Source organism: Pelodiscus sinensis, chromosome 16, assembly GCF_052426305.1.
Source record: "Pelodiscus sinensis isolate ZL-2025 chromosome 16, ASM5242630v1, whole genome shotgun sequence".
NCBI lineage: Eukaryota > Metazoa > Chordata > Testudines > Trionychidae > Pelodiscus > Pelodiscus sinensis.
This window is the reverse complement of record NC_143067.1, coordinates 9,824,000-9,838,293: the sequence shown is the minus strand read 5'-3', so window position 1 is coordinate 9,838,293 and position 14,294 is coordinate 9,824,000. Positions and strand designations below refer to the sequence as shown.

The following is a 14,294-nucleotide window of genomic DNA, read 5'->3' as shown; positions in this document are numbered from 1 at the left end:
TCTGGCTTGGTAAGTGCTAGGTCATTTTCAGCGGAGCCCCTTTCAGTGTTTGAAATCTCCCCTGGGCCACTCGGTCTAGCGACACAGGATCCCTGGAACACTGTCCCATCCCTGATGGCTTTGGACTGAGCCTTAATTTTGATGGCCTAAAGTGAATAGGATATAAAATGAGCTAACATGCAGGCCCATTGCCCTTATGGGTGAATCTCAGTGACATTAATCAGGCGCGGTCTGCATCGGATACTCTGTGTTTGTTCTGTTTCTGGATCCCGGCTCCTTGATATTAATCAGATCAGTGAAGAAACTGCAGAGTGTCTTTCCATAGCATGGGAAAAGGAACAAAACCCCCCTCTGGGTTTGCTAGCAAAAAAAGGTGACAAAAAAGCAAGGATCTCCGCCGACAGGGGCAGACACGGTGGGGACAGAGGAGAGATGGAACAGGAATGAGAGAGGGTCCAAGGAAATAAGCCTGGAGAAGAATAAGGGAAAAAGGGAAGGGGAGATGAATAATCAGGAGGCAGAGTCTGGCTATACATGACCCCACATGGCTCTCTGAGGACTCATCTTCTCCGGGATAATGAGCTTTACAATCCACCAAGGGTTTTATTGAGCCAAGTAAAATCACTTGAGAAGATTCATCCCACAAGTGTAGCATTAAACACATCGGCATGCTCCAATAAGCACTGCTTGGATAGGAAGTGTGGTTTAGTTAGGCAAGAGACCCAGGTTCCATTCCCAGCTCAGCCTCCTGGGTGACCATGGGTAAATCTCATAATCTACTCCGTGCCTCAGTTCCCCTCCAGTAAAATGGAGATAATACTTCCCTACTTCAGAGGGAGGTGGCCAGGACAAAATCTCTTAATGACTGTGAGGTGCCTACATGCTATGGCTATACGAGTACTTAGATAGATGGATAGATGTTGATTTCAATAGAGCTACTGTGGATTTTTACCAGCAAAACAAAGCAGAATCTGGGTTCCCTTGTAAATCTTCAGTAATAGCAATGGATCAGAATGAGTAAAACAACAGCAAAGAAAGCAAGGGAAAACTGGGCAGAGGGGTGAATTTAGTGACACTAGGGATACAAGCTCCTGGGAGATTTCATTCTCACCTCATCACACGGGGCTATCCTGTCAATCACGTCTTTCAAATGGCCAATCATCTGCTCTTCTTGAAAATCAGAGGGGAATGTTTCTGTCCATTCTGTCAACAACTGTAGGAGTTTCGGCCCAAATTTTCTGATCCGTGCCTGGAATGGGGACAAGAGTGATAGATACTGATTGAATATACATTCAACAAGGCGCTGACAGATACCTGTCGAAATGAGTTTGGGGGCAGGTTTTCAAAGGCGGCGCATGCTGCTGTACCAGCAAAATCTGCTCACATGCAAAGGTGCACAAATGGCACATTTCTGCATGCAAAATAAACAAGTGCCACTCTGCATGCTCAAGTATCTGTTTTACATGCAGATTTATGTATTTTGCATAGGCGAGTGCCTGTGTGTGTTGGATGGACTGATTCTATTGGCGCAACTATGATACCTTATTTTAAAACATCTGGCTTTTAAAAAAAATCTGAAACATACATTCCTCCTCTCCCTCCTCCCTCTCATACTGCAATCACTTTGCTGAAAAATAAAAAAAGGTCACAAAGTGTTTCTTGAATTAACAGGTAGCGGATTCTTTTGCTTCTTGCTTTCTGGCAGGTAAGATAGGCCATGGAGTGGACACTGTTTGATAGCTGTAACATAAGGGAAGACGAGATGTACAAAAACAGCACATTTGATAGCTTTATTGAATCTCTGGCTACTGATACGACTGCCCAGTCTCCATGGAATAATCCATCAGGAAGGTGGGTTGGCAAGATAAAGAATGCAAACTCGTATAGGATGGACCTACTGCCCATTTTGAGCAGGTCTAGAGATCTCTGATTATGCGATGGTCGGGCAAGTTTGGGGAGGTATGTGACCTGTTGGCCAGGTATTGCGGCTATACACTGACATGTCAATAACATTGACTATTCCAATTGATTGATTTTAAAATTATATCATAAAAATGAGACATTAAGCCATTTTCAATATCAGTGCGTTGTGACACTTTTGTATTTTTATACCTGAATTGCTAAGCAAGTCTTTTGTAAGTGAAGTGAAGCTTAGGGATACATAAGACAAATCAGACTTCTGAAGGCACTAGAGTAGTCAAGAAAGATGGACAGGCATTGCTCTAAATAACTGCATTTTCATTTACAGAAAACATGGACCAAACCAAACAGCTCACATACAGAAGAGACAGTAGGGAAACAAATGTGCACCCTATAATCAGGAGAAATTATACAGTTATGCTTCACAACCTTCTGCTTTCTAAAGAGGTTGGTTAAATTGCATATTTCAGCTTCCCACCAACCACAGGTTTCAATGTGCCACAGCTCTATAAATAATCACAGAGGGGTAGCTGTCTTAGTCTGTAACTTGAAAAACAACGGGTAGCCCTGTGGCCCCTTAGAGATTAACTAAAATATATTGAATCATGAGCTTTCGTGTGCAAGACCCACTTCATCAGATGAGCTGGAGTGGAAACAATACAATCCAGAATATAATAGCAAAAGTAGCACCTGTCAACTATAGGACCTGTGTTAATAAGGCTAATGAAGTGGGCTGGATGTGTCTCATACATAGCTTTTGATGTGGAAATGCAGATGTTAAAGGCAGGAGAAATTGGCTTTGTAATGCATCAACTAGTTATTGTCTTTATTCAAGCCCACGGAAATGGCATCAAATCTGCAGATGAATTCCAGTTCTGCAGACTCTCTCTGTAATTGGTTAGTGAAATTCCTTTGTAGAAGAATGGCTACTTTTAAATCCATGATTGAGTGACCACGCAGGTTAAAATGTTCTCCAGCAAGTTTATGTGTCTTACCATTTACAGTGTCTGATTTCTGTCCATTTATCCTTTGTCATGCAAATTGTCCAGTTTGGCCAACATCCACGGAGGAGGGGCATTGCTGGCACTCGATGGCATAGGTCACATTAGAGAATGTGCAGTTGTATGAGCCTCTGATGTGGTGGCTTATGTGGTTGGGTCTTGTGATGGTGTCACTTGTATAGACGTGCGAATAGAGTTGGCAATGGGGTTTGTTGCAGGGGTAGGTTCCTGGGTGAATATGTTTGAGGTGTGATGTGTGATTGCTGGAAAGGATTTGTTTCAGGTTGGGAGGTTGTCTGTAGGCGAGGACTGGCCCATCTCCCAAGGCCTGTGAGAGTGACAGATCATTTTCCAGGATAGATTGTAGGTTGTCAATGTTGCATTGGAGGGGTTTAAGTTGGGGGCTGTAGCTGATGATAAGTGGTGTTCTGTTATTTTTCTTGTTGGGCCCATCTTGAAACTGGGTATTCATCTGGCTCTGTCGATCTGTTTCCTCACTTCCCCAGGTGGCTATTTTGGTTTTAAGAATGCCTGATAAAGATCTTGTAGCTGTTTGCCTCTGTCTGTGGGACTGGAGCAAATCCAGTTGTTTGTTAGGGCCTGGCTGAAGACAATCAATTGTGTGATGTGCCCTAGATGGAAGCTAGAGGCATGTAGGTAAGAATAACAGTCAGTAGGTTTCTGGTATAGGGTGGTGTTTATGTGACCATCATTTATTTGTACTATAGTGTCCAGGAAGTCTCTAAATAGTCACTGCCAAATAGCATTAAAAAGCACATGCTTGAGTATCAGCAAGTGGCTATTACGGAGAAGGCTCTGGTGGAAATTGCAAGGATTTGGGAGCAGTGTTTTGTCCAGCGGGGCAAACTAAGCTTGTAGACTGAAGGAGAGAAGCTTGTGCTGGTCACAGGACATGACTCCAGAGAGAGTGTTTGCTGCTGAGGATGGGTGGAGAGGGCTGTCATGAGCCGGGATTGGCAAGCTTTGCCCCACCTTTGGGAAATTAAATCAGCTTTACTCCCCTTTCTCTGCATCCGGTCTCCTGAACTCCCCCCAAGGTAGCTTGGGTTGATCTTCGTAATACAGTACGTCCTGGCTTTTCTTATACGCTCAGATGAGCTGTGGAATACGTAACAATGCTCACACTGAAATGGCCCTAAATGGCACCAGTTTTCTTTGTGAGCTGAGTGCTTGGACAGCCACCCAGGAGAGATTCAAATGCCGCCAAGCTGATTAGCAGAGTGCCCACAGCCAGCAGCATGTATTCCTACTGGCGGTGCACATCCGCATATGCCTCAGTGCATGCAACAAAATTTATTCTGCACATGGATGGGGGGAAGGGAATATTGGCTGGCACCCATATAAATTATTACAGCACTTCACACCACAGCGCCATCGTTTCAGACTTCGGGAACACAGGCAAATATTACTCTTGAACCCACAGGCCGCAATTTTTATGGCTAGGCACTTGGAGAGATGACTGCTTTCACACATGCAATCAACTGTCCGCACAGAAGCGAGTGCACAAATTTGGACAAAGGGGCCACAAGGTAGCAGTGTGTTGAGGTTAAGGGTTTCATGCTGTGGCACAATCTTGATTTGCTAGTTTGAAAGCAAGAGATTAAAAGACCGACAATAATTTTATCATGCTGGTGTTTCAGTAACAATAGCATCAAATGGCTGACACAAGGGTCTCTGCTCCACCACGCTTGTCATCGACCAAAGTGCGGTTCTGGAACAAGCCCCTGCAGGGCTGGTCAACATACCATGCTGGTCCTCACTGACACCCTCATAAAAGGTGCGGTGGAATCTGGAACTGGATGAGTTACATGGTTTCAATTCCAACCACCTCAGTTGCTGCACCTGGGCACTGCGGCTATGTCTAGACTAATTTTTTTTCCGAAAGGAGATATGCAAATTCGGCGCTAATTTTCATATCTTCTTCCGATCACTTTTTCAAAAGTGAAAGTAGTCTGGATGTGGGTTTTTTTTCGGAAATAAAACCCTTTTTCGAAAAATACGCTCTTCCTAAAAAAAGGAGGTTTATGCAGTTTTTCGAAAAAGGGTTTTATTTTTCTGAAAAAAAAATGCTTTCAGAATACTTTCAATTTCGAAAAACCCACTTTCAAAAAAGCGATTGAAGGAAGATATGCAAATTAGTGCCAAATTTGCATATCTCCTTTCGAAAAAAACCCCTTAGCCGGCCGGAGGATGCACGTGTCTGGTTGGGTACCATATCCGAACTTGCTACAGTTCTTTGGCACAACAGGGGGAGCTAGGATGTAAGCACAGCTTGGATTTTCTCAGTCTGTGAGCTTGTCACCACCTTCCAATGACTTCCCTGGGGTTCCCTGCATGCTAGCTACAGCAGTGCTCTCCAGCCCCGCTGTATGAATAGACTGTCAGAACAGGTACCGGGAGGTTGATGGGTAGTGGCACTCTATTATGTGGCGATCACAGTGACAGGTAAGCCAGAAAGGAGTTACTACACACTGTCCAGGTTGAACTTCTGTCATCTGGGACTCTCTGGTCCGGCAACATCTGGGGTCTGGCAGGACCACAGATGTTGCGGGACTAGAGAGCCCCAGTGGCATAGGTTGCCTGTGGTTTGGAGTGGAGCTGGCTGGCGGGGCCAGCAGGGCAGTGGAACACCACAGCCAGCAGCCCAAAGAGCAGGGACGACAGAGGGGCTGCTGGAAGATCTGGTGGGGTGACAGAGCTGCCGTGAGGCCAGTGTGGTCGTGATGCCACTGGAAACTCTGGTGGGGCCAGAAGGCAGAGGAGAGAAGCCAAGGTGGCTGGGGAAAGGAGCCCAGCAGGGAGGCTGGCATCCTCTGTCCCAGACCTCCCCTAGTCTGGAAAACTCCCTTGTCCGGGATTGGTCAGGTCCCGAGGGTGCCAGACTAGGGAGGTCCAACCTGTATCAGGAGCAAGAAAGGAAAAGGGCTAACAGATTAAGTAAAAACAGGGAAGACAGTTGTTGGCTGACATGAGCAATTGACAGTGTGCAGGTTTTTTCCTACCTCCTTGCATCCTGTAGGCTTGAACAGAGCCCTAAATAAATACGAAGGGAGATCACTCAGGACAGCTGAGTTGGGGGAAAGGGAGCTTAGACAAGGATTCAGAGCAATTAGTGTCTGGAGCTCTGAGCTTGGTTATCGATGGCATTAGTAGGATACCACTAGGTCAGGCTCCCAGAAACAATAACCCATATGGGAACAGTAACAGGCAGGGAGGAGACAGAAGGACGGCTGCATTAAGGACACAATCAGCAGTGTTCTCCAACAGCCCTAGAGCTTGCTGCAAATGCCACAAACCTTCCCGTGGTAGAAAAGAACTAACCTTATCCAGCACTGGGTCGTCCAGTCGCTGCTGCTCAATGCACTTGTGACAAACTCGGGACAAAAGTTCATGAGGTTCAATGAAGAGTCTTGAACTCAGTAGGAATGTGAAGATATAGGCCTTCTGGGGAAACAAAACAGTCAGTCCTGTTTTAAGCCAGCTGTACTGCATGTAACATTTACTAGAAAACATCCTGAAATCCATATTTAGATTTTCTCCTTGTCACAAGACAGGGATGTTGCTGATTCCTCTGGTTACAAGTGTGCATCACTAGAGTCCAGTCTCTGCCTTGAGTTTGCACATATTTGCATATATAAATACACAGACAGAAACAGGGGCTGCTTTTGATTGCCCATGGGTCACGTATAATATCCCCATTGGCTAAAGGCAGACGTTTATTCTGTACTTATTACATTTCTTTGCAACAGAGCAGAAACTCAGCAACTGGGAACGAACATGCATCTTTCTTTCTAAACAGTTACACTCGCGAGGACAAAATTTTCTTCCCTTACACTGGAGTCATTAGAATGGCATTGGTACCAATGAGAAAAGCATTTCTAAGAGATACCAGGATTGCCAATCTTGACAACAGAGCTTATGACATCTCTCATAGCCCCTGTTATCATGTATCGCATGCTCTCTTGAGTGCCTTTATTTTCATGTTGCCCCTTTTCCATCCACATGAGGTAGGGCAGGGCAATTGTCCCCATTTTACAGATGGGAAACTGAGGCACAGAGATTAAGGGATTAATCTGTAGCACAGCAGGGAACTGAACTCAGCTCTCCCAAGCCCCAGTGCCATAACCACTGGACCATCCTTCCCCTCTCACGCCAACCTTCTTTAAACCTTTCTCCCCACAGCAACACGTGCCACTTCCATAACTTTTGTTTCCAGCTCTTGCCATCCCTGGCCTCCAGACTCAGGGCAATGACTGGTTGCTAGATCGCAGGTCTGCCCTGCCAGGATTTGCTAAGATTTACTCTAACAACTCTCCAGATTACGTTTTCGAGCCAAGCTGTGGAAACGTCATCGGCAGTCTTCTGAGTCACAGCAGCTGTGAAGGGGCAGGTCGGTTTCATTATTTACAAACATATGTGTACAGTGAGTTTCACACACATGCACAAACCTCAAGTGAGAATCCCTCAGATATTGTGCAAAGTCGCTTTGGGTTACCGGCCTGCAGCGCCACCAACGCTCCTGAAATATTTCACAACCGATTGGGACTACTAAGAACCCAACAGCCGAAGGTGTCCATTACCTCGTTTGACTGCTTTGCTCGTTTTTCAGCTAATCTCTTTATTTTCGGCTGATCAGAAACGCAGCCATTGCTAATGTAAGACACAGCCAGTGCTGCACGGGTAACTTTCTAACTGTGCAGCAAGTCAGTCACACTCTACAATCCTTCATAATACAAGCTGCCCCCTGGGACACATTAGTGCTGAAAAGTCTTCCAGTCAAACTCTGCTCTCAATTCTTCTGGGGCTGTGCAAATCCACTGAAGTCAATCAGCTGCGTTGGAGCAAAAGAGAATTTTGCTGCTTGGATTAGATTCTCAGTGCATCAGTGGAGTGACTCTGGATTTACACTGGTGGAACCAAGGTGAGGATAGTCAAACGGGCCCTTGAGCCCAGAGGCTGTAAGAATGTTGTACACAATGCATCCTAGGTGACTATTATGAACTGTCATGAACTATGGCTCTATTTCAATAGGGAAAAGCCTCACACAAACACATGCAGAATCCTGGGCCATTTTAGCAACTGCTGAAAGTCTGCAAATTGACTGCCTGTTCCAGTGTAGAGCTGTTTTGCTTCAGTCTCGCACTAAACCTCTCTGGGAGGCTTGGCTGGTTTTGAAGCGCCCCTACTTGCCAGCTCACTAATTCATCGACATCAGAGCTGTACTTTCTGGTATCTTATTTAAAGGCACCAGATCCCCAACCCGAAGCCTGCTCGTGGAAACTTAATCATAGAGCAGCGCAGCAGCATTTTGAGCAGTGCCTCCATTTGCCAAGCTTTAACAGTAGGCAGCGCTAACAAAGCTCGCTTAATTTCAAACTCCGCATGCACTTCCAGTGTTGCACAAAGCGCTGCCCCACCGACAATAAACTTTTTGCTCTACTCTGAATTGCTTACTTCAGGGTAGTAATCAGTTGTAGGTATAAGATGCTGGATTAAAGCATCAAGAGATGCAGAGGCAAGATTTCCGTCCTGGAAGATCAGTCCCCCTTGATCATCTTCTTTTGCCGAGTGAAGATGAGGACTGAAGCCACAGGGGGTAAACATCCTGGTAGAGCTCAGCGTTTCGGGCATGCCTCCCTGAAAGAGAGAGAAATTCGTGTCAGAGATGAGAACAATCCCATCTACACCAGTAACCTCAAACAAACATCATCCCTTTCAGATTAAACCCCACCCCCCCAAGCAGTTAATGAGATGAAGGAGGGTTTCTATTTACAAAACCAACGTAATTTCACTGCTGTGTGATGTCCTTATTTATATGCAGCGTTGCTTCTTGACTGCATCTGCTTGAGGAAATTTACTGCTTGGGAACAGAACACTCTGGTCCAGTTTTAGGCATAGAAGAGGCTGGCACCTGCTTAGCACACATGGCTGAAGAGAGCTCCCAAATTACCTCAAGCTCACCCAACCGGATAGTAGAAGAAGCAAGCTTGCAGGAATATAGTACACTAGGGATGTTAGCTATCATGTAACTGAATAGTTGTGCACCCGCATGAAATCTTAGCAGTTACACGACTAGTTGATAGTCCCTGGGGGCGAGGGTGGGGGCGGGGCCAGCAGCCAGTGTGCTACCAGCCCCACTCCCAAGGAGCCCCCTGCCACTGCACGTTGCTGCCTCCAATACAGAGGCAGCAGCACAGGGTGGCAGTAGCCCCTGTCCATGGGGTCTGAGCTGTAGAGCAGCCTTGGTCTGCAAGAAGTTCAGACCCCCATGGACAGAGACTGCTGTGAAACAGCCTCCCCGACCACACTCTCCTCCTCCCCCGTGCTAGAAGTGCGGGGAGGGCAGATGCACTGGAGAGTTGGTGCTGGAATGGGGAACCAGCTTTTAAGCTGCCTTTCCCCAGTACCGGATGCTGCCTGCCCCCTCTTACCCCACTGCCTCTGTAGGAGGCAACAAGAGGCGGGGCAGGCAAGTCTGTAGAGTCTGCAGGTGTGGGGAGCCTTCTTGAAAGCTGCTCCTGCCACCTGTCGGCTCCAGCCTATCCCCCTCACCCTCCACGCTGCTGTGTCTCTATCAGAGGCAGCAGTGTGTGTGTGTGTGGGGGGGGGGGGGAAGCAGGCGGTTACGGTGCTCATGAGGAGCCAGCATTTTAGTTAGCTCCTCACAGGCACCGGTTCTCACTCCCTCCCCCCTTGCTGCCTCTGATACAGAGGCAGCAAGTGGGGGGGAATGCAAGTATTCAACAAGATTAAGCCATCAGCCCAGGCTTATTGGTTAATCCTGTAGTCGTCTACACACTGACATCCCTATGGTATACCCTAAGCTCTCTAAGAAGATTCAGTTCCCTCCTGCTTTCGGCTCTGGGGATTGCCAGGGAGGAGAGGAGACTCTTGGGCTTGGTAACCCAGCACCTCCCAGGAGACAAATGAAAACTGTAGAATTTCAATGCCTTTTGGAGCGGGTGCTGGTCCTTCATGTCCCATGGAGCTATTGCTGCGGAGCAGGAGAAGGGAGGGGTTTCACCTGTGGCTTGATGGATAATACAGGTTGTATGGGGAAAGGCTGATAATTATGTGGCTTTCAAGAGATGAGTGAGTGAATGCAGGGTGAGAGAGAACAGCGAGGAAGGACACAGAGCAGCACGTCAGGTGGAGAGATGTACAGTAGGAGAAATCAGGGAGGAGGTGAAAAGGGAGATGGAGAAGGTGTCGGGTGCAGCAGCAAAGGAAGAACATGCGAGAGTTATAGAAGAAAAGAAGTGAGGAGCATAAAAGAAGGAAACAGGGACACAGATGGAACAATAGGAACGTGGGAAAGGGCCAAACAAGCCATCAGCGTTATTTTGGCCATGATTTTCAGAAGCGGGACTCTGCAATTATGCTCCTAGGTCCATATTTAGCCACCTAAGACTTCTAATTTTAAAAGGAGCTCAACCCCCACTAACTTTAACAACAGTGGCTGGGTGTTCAGCTCATCTGAAAGCTGGGCAACTTCTTCCGGTGCATTAAGATAGACCTAAAAACATAACCTCAGGCTGCCACCACTGGAAACCCCGGCTTTTGCTCCATTCCTATTCTCTGTGGTGCTTGGAGTGACTCATGGCTCAGGTTTGGGGGGCATGCCCCCAAAGTCCATGATCACCACACTAGGAGGAGGAATGCGGCCGTCTATGGCAGGATAGCTGCCAGCCTGGCCACCAAAGGCCACATGCGAACCCAGGAGCAGGTTTGCATGAAAATCAAGTTGGTCCGGCAAGACCCCCAATCCTGAGCCCTGAGCTTCCCCTTCCCACCCTCTTCCAGCTCCCTCCTCCCAGGTTTCCCCCTCCCCTTTCCCATTATCTCTCTTCCCATCTCCCGCCTCCTTTCCCCAGTCTCACCAGAGTTTCATTTCCCCCTCCCACCCAGTTTTGTTCAATAAAGAGAGTTTGTGTTCATGAAAATACATATATTTTATTTGACATCAGGAAGGGGGGTTAGGGAGGGTAAGTGAAAGGACGTGAGGAAGGAATGAGGCACAAGTCTCTGGTGGGGTAGACCAGAGAGGCTCTTAGTGCTCCTCAGGGTGGAAGCTCTCCCACAGGGCAGCCAGGCTCACAGCAACATGTTCAAGAGAAGCACCAGAGTGCCCAGGGGCAGCTCTGGCTCCATGTTGCTGAGTGCTGTGGTGTCCCGAGTGAGGGCAACCAGAGCACGCAGAGACAAAATGCTTTGCTGTCCCTTATTGAGGTAGACAAGCAAGCAGTGAAACCTGAGCACTGGCTGGCCGGGGAGGGAGGGAGGGGCCCTTTAAGCACAGACCTCAGATAGCCTCAGGCAGCAGCCCCACACGGTAAGTCCTGACCTGGTTCCCTACCGGAACTGGTTCCAGCCAGCCTTAAATGTGATTCAGAGTCCACTCAATGTGGACACGCTATTTCAAAATAGCAAAATGCTATTTCGTAATGCATTTTGTGTCTAGACGCTTTATTTCAAAATAGCTATTTCGAAATAACACTGTAGTGTAGACATACCCATAGCTGGAGTTGCATACCTTAGTTCAACATTGTAGTATAGACCTGGCCATAGAATGACTTCAGGCCACCAAACAAGAGGTGTCTTGCAATCCAGCTGGCATGCAGATGTTTAAGAGCCTATGAGCTGAACCCAAACACCATGGAATCCGGCTTCATCATTGAAGTTCTCATTACTTCACCCTTTAGTGAGGATCATAGCTTGGAATGCACACAATTTGGGTACAATGTGATTGTTACATTTCCCTGCAAAGAGTCTATGCTGAAGCTCTTACTGCTGGGTCCCCCTTGGAGTAGGAGCAATTAAAACAAAAACTCCTGCCGTGACTGAGAACCAAACTAGACTGAGGGTTATTGGTTCCTCTGAGGGGTGTGTGTGTATGTTTTTGTTTGTTTTATTTTTAAGAACGAATTCTCTGTTACTGTAATTGACTATATGTCACTCTAGGCATAATGGAAGAGGTAGCATCTAATTTTAAGGAGAGTGTCTTAGTAAATAAGTCTGAAATAGCCTTCTCATAGAAATAATTGCTGCTTTTCATACACTCTTAAGACACTGTGTATTAAATGGGAAAAGACTGCCAAATCCCATCTGTTATTTCTAACACTCTCCATGTTACATCTTGTTTCTATGGCAATAATCCCAAGGAAGATTACACACGTGTACAGATCAAGAAATAAATCTCATGGATAGGGGCTGTCTGAGCCAGGAATTAAAAAAAAAAAAAGTTAAAAAGCTATACATTTTATGACATTCTTGCATCAATGCAAAATATGGAATTCAGGGTTATAATTAATGCAAAGCAATACCTCACTGTCAGCACCATTTTTATTGTGCTGAAATGTATCTGAACAGAATAGTGCCTGAATCTTTGCATCGTTCTAAAGCTAAACAGTGACCTGTACAATCACTTTATTTCCTTCTTAAATTTTTGCAAAGAATTAAACTACACCCCCTGTCCTATTTTGATGATCCATTTTGCATCTCATTCTGCAGCCCACTGGCATCCCCCTTTAGGAGCTGGAAGATAACAGTCCACCAATTGCTACTGCCTAATGCACCTGCTTTTAGCCCCCTGGGCAGGGGTCTGGGTTGCGGTGCTGAAGGCCTTGGGTTCAAATTCTGTTGATGACTCATGGGAGATGTTGCTACAATTGCTGCAGTGTGCACGCGATGAAGAATGACTGTATGAAAAACTAACAACTCTAGTGCCAAGCAAAATTCTCACAGAAAACTCTTTCAGTTATGCTTCAGAAGCTCCCTGACAAGTTGACTTGAGGTTAGGGTGCTGACTTAGCTGTTTTCAATGTTTTACAAAACTACACTGCTCTTGTCTTCTTCTTTTTTTTCCCTCGTGAGCCTGCAGTATTGCTTTGTTAGCAATATGGAAAACTTTTGAGCTTCCTTTACTCTAAACCTCAGGCGTCACGTGTTTGTGCATCTTACCTAGTTTATGAGGGATGCTTTAGGTGAACTGTGCTGTCAATCACTGTAATGAAGAAAACATTGACTGCACTAAAAAACAAAACCACACACACACACACACACACACACACACACACACACACACACACACACACACACACACAAATTGTCCCATTCCGCCTGCTGTGATTTATATAAAGGGGCACCTGTCTTGTTTCGAAGTGTTACAATATTGTGCCACTCCTGGAACGTGAGAGTGTGGTGGGTGGATATCAACGTGAAAAGATCAATGCTTCCTTTTAAACTGAAGCACCTGTATCACAACAACCCAGCCTCCATCTTCACACAAAAGTGCACATTCGTGCACCCAGCTTCTGTGGAATTTGGATATACCTGGCCGACGGTGGCAATAGCAGCACCAGGGATCTGTTTCCTGAAACCATTCCTATTCAGCAAGCCACTTTGTCAATAGGATTTCAGCACAGGCTTAAGGGCTTTAGTGAATGAAACTCAACCGCAGCCATCAGTGCTTGACCTTTCCGTTCCATTCACGGAGCTTCCTCAGACCCAGAAAGTTCTAGAAGGAGTTGGGTTCCCTCATGGTGGGAAAGGTGCTGCCATGCAGTGGAAGAGAAACCAGGTCCCAAGCTCCTCAGGTTGGAAGAGCTGGAGTAGCGGCACACATAGCTTCCGGTGGGATCGATGAGGGCAAAATACCTTAAGTCTCGAGTGACCACCTTGGTTGCTGGGCTCTCCACAGAGTATCCTGGGTGGATGGTCTAGAGGAAGTGGAAGAAGTCCATCCCCCACAGGAAAGAATGAATCTTATACAGGCTTGCAGCACAAATATACCAGCATTCAAACCCCTTATGGGTGGCAAAAGAAAGAACTCAGTGTCTCTTCCCTGAAGTATGTGCACATTTCTGACCTATCAATGCAGAAGAGGGAGGGAAAATGCTCACATAGAAGGTCCGTGTACAGCAGCAGTTCTCACATTTTCTGGCCCTCAGCCCACCCCGCTCAACACAGACCTTTCTGTGGACCACCCTCCAACCACCCATGACGACAACAGCGGTGCAGGAGCAGGCTGAGAGTGAGGGTGGTTGGGAGTCTGGCTGGGAGGTTGTGTGCCGGAGCAGGCATGCAGAGCTACTGCAGACTGGAATGGCAGCTCCTCTTAGCCAGGGGAACAAAGAGTTTGCCCCATACCCAACAGTGGAGAACAGATTTTCTTGCCCATAAGCCTCTGCTTCAACTTGCCACACTCCCTAACCTCACAAACAAGAGAAAGACATTGGGTTGAATCTGCCATTGTCTGTGCTTGTATTTTGTCCGAGCAGCCTAGGTCGCTATCTAGCCTCTGTCACTGCCGGTCCTTAGCATCTTCCCAAAACACTATGACGGGGAAGCAAC

At 46.8% G+C, this 14,294-nt stretch overlaps 1 protein-coding gene across 1 annotated transcript in view; it reads right to left on the bottom strand.

Annotated features, from left to right (window-relative positions):
* RASGEF1C (RasGEF domain family member 1C) overlaps positions 1-14,294 on the bottom strand; it is a 128,876-nt gene that overhangs the window by 50,638 nt on the left and 63,944 nt on the right. The window contains exons 2-4 of the mRNA XM_075900487.2: positions 8,397-8,579; positions 6,264-6,386; positions 1,112-1,249 (exon numbers count right to left, since the gene is read on the bottom strand). Coding sequence (XP_075756602.2) covers positions 1,112-1,249; positions 6,264-6,386; positions 8,397-8,573 — 438 coding nt within the window. The 5' untranslated portion in view covers positions 8,574-8,579. The remainder of the gene's footprint in view (positions 1-1,111; positions 1,250-6,263; positions 6,387-8,396; positions 8,580-14,294) is intronic.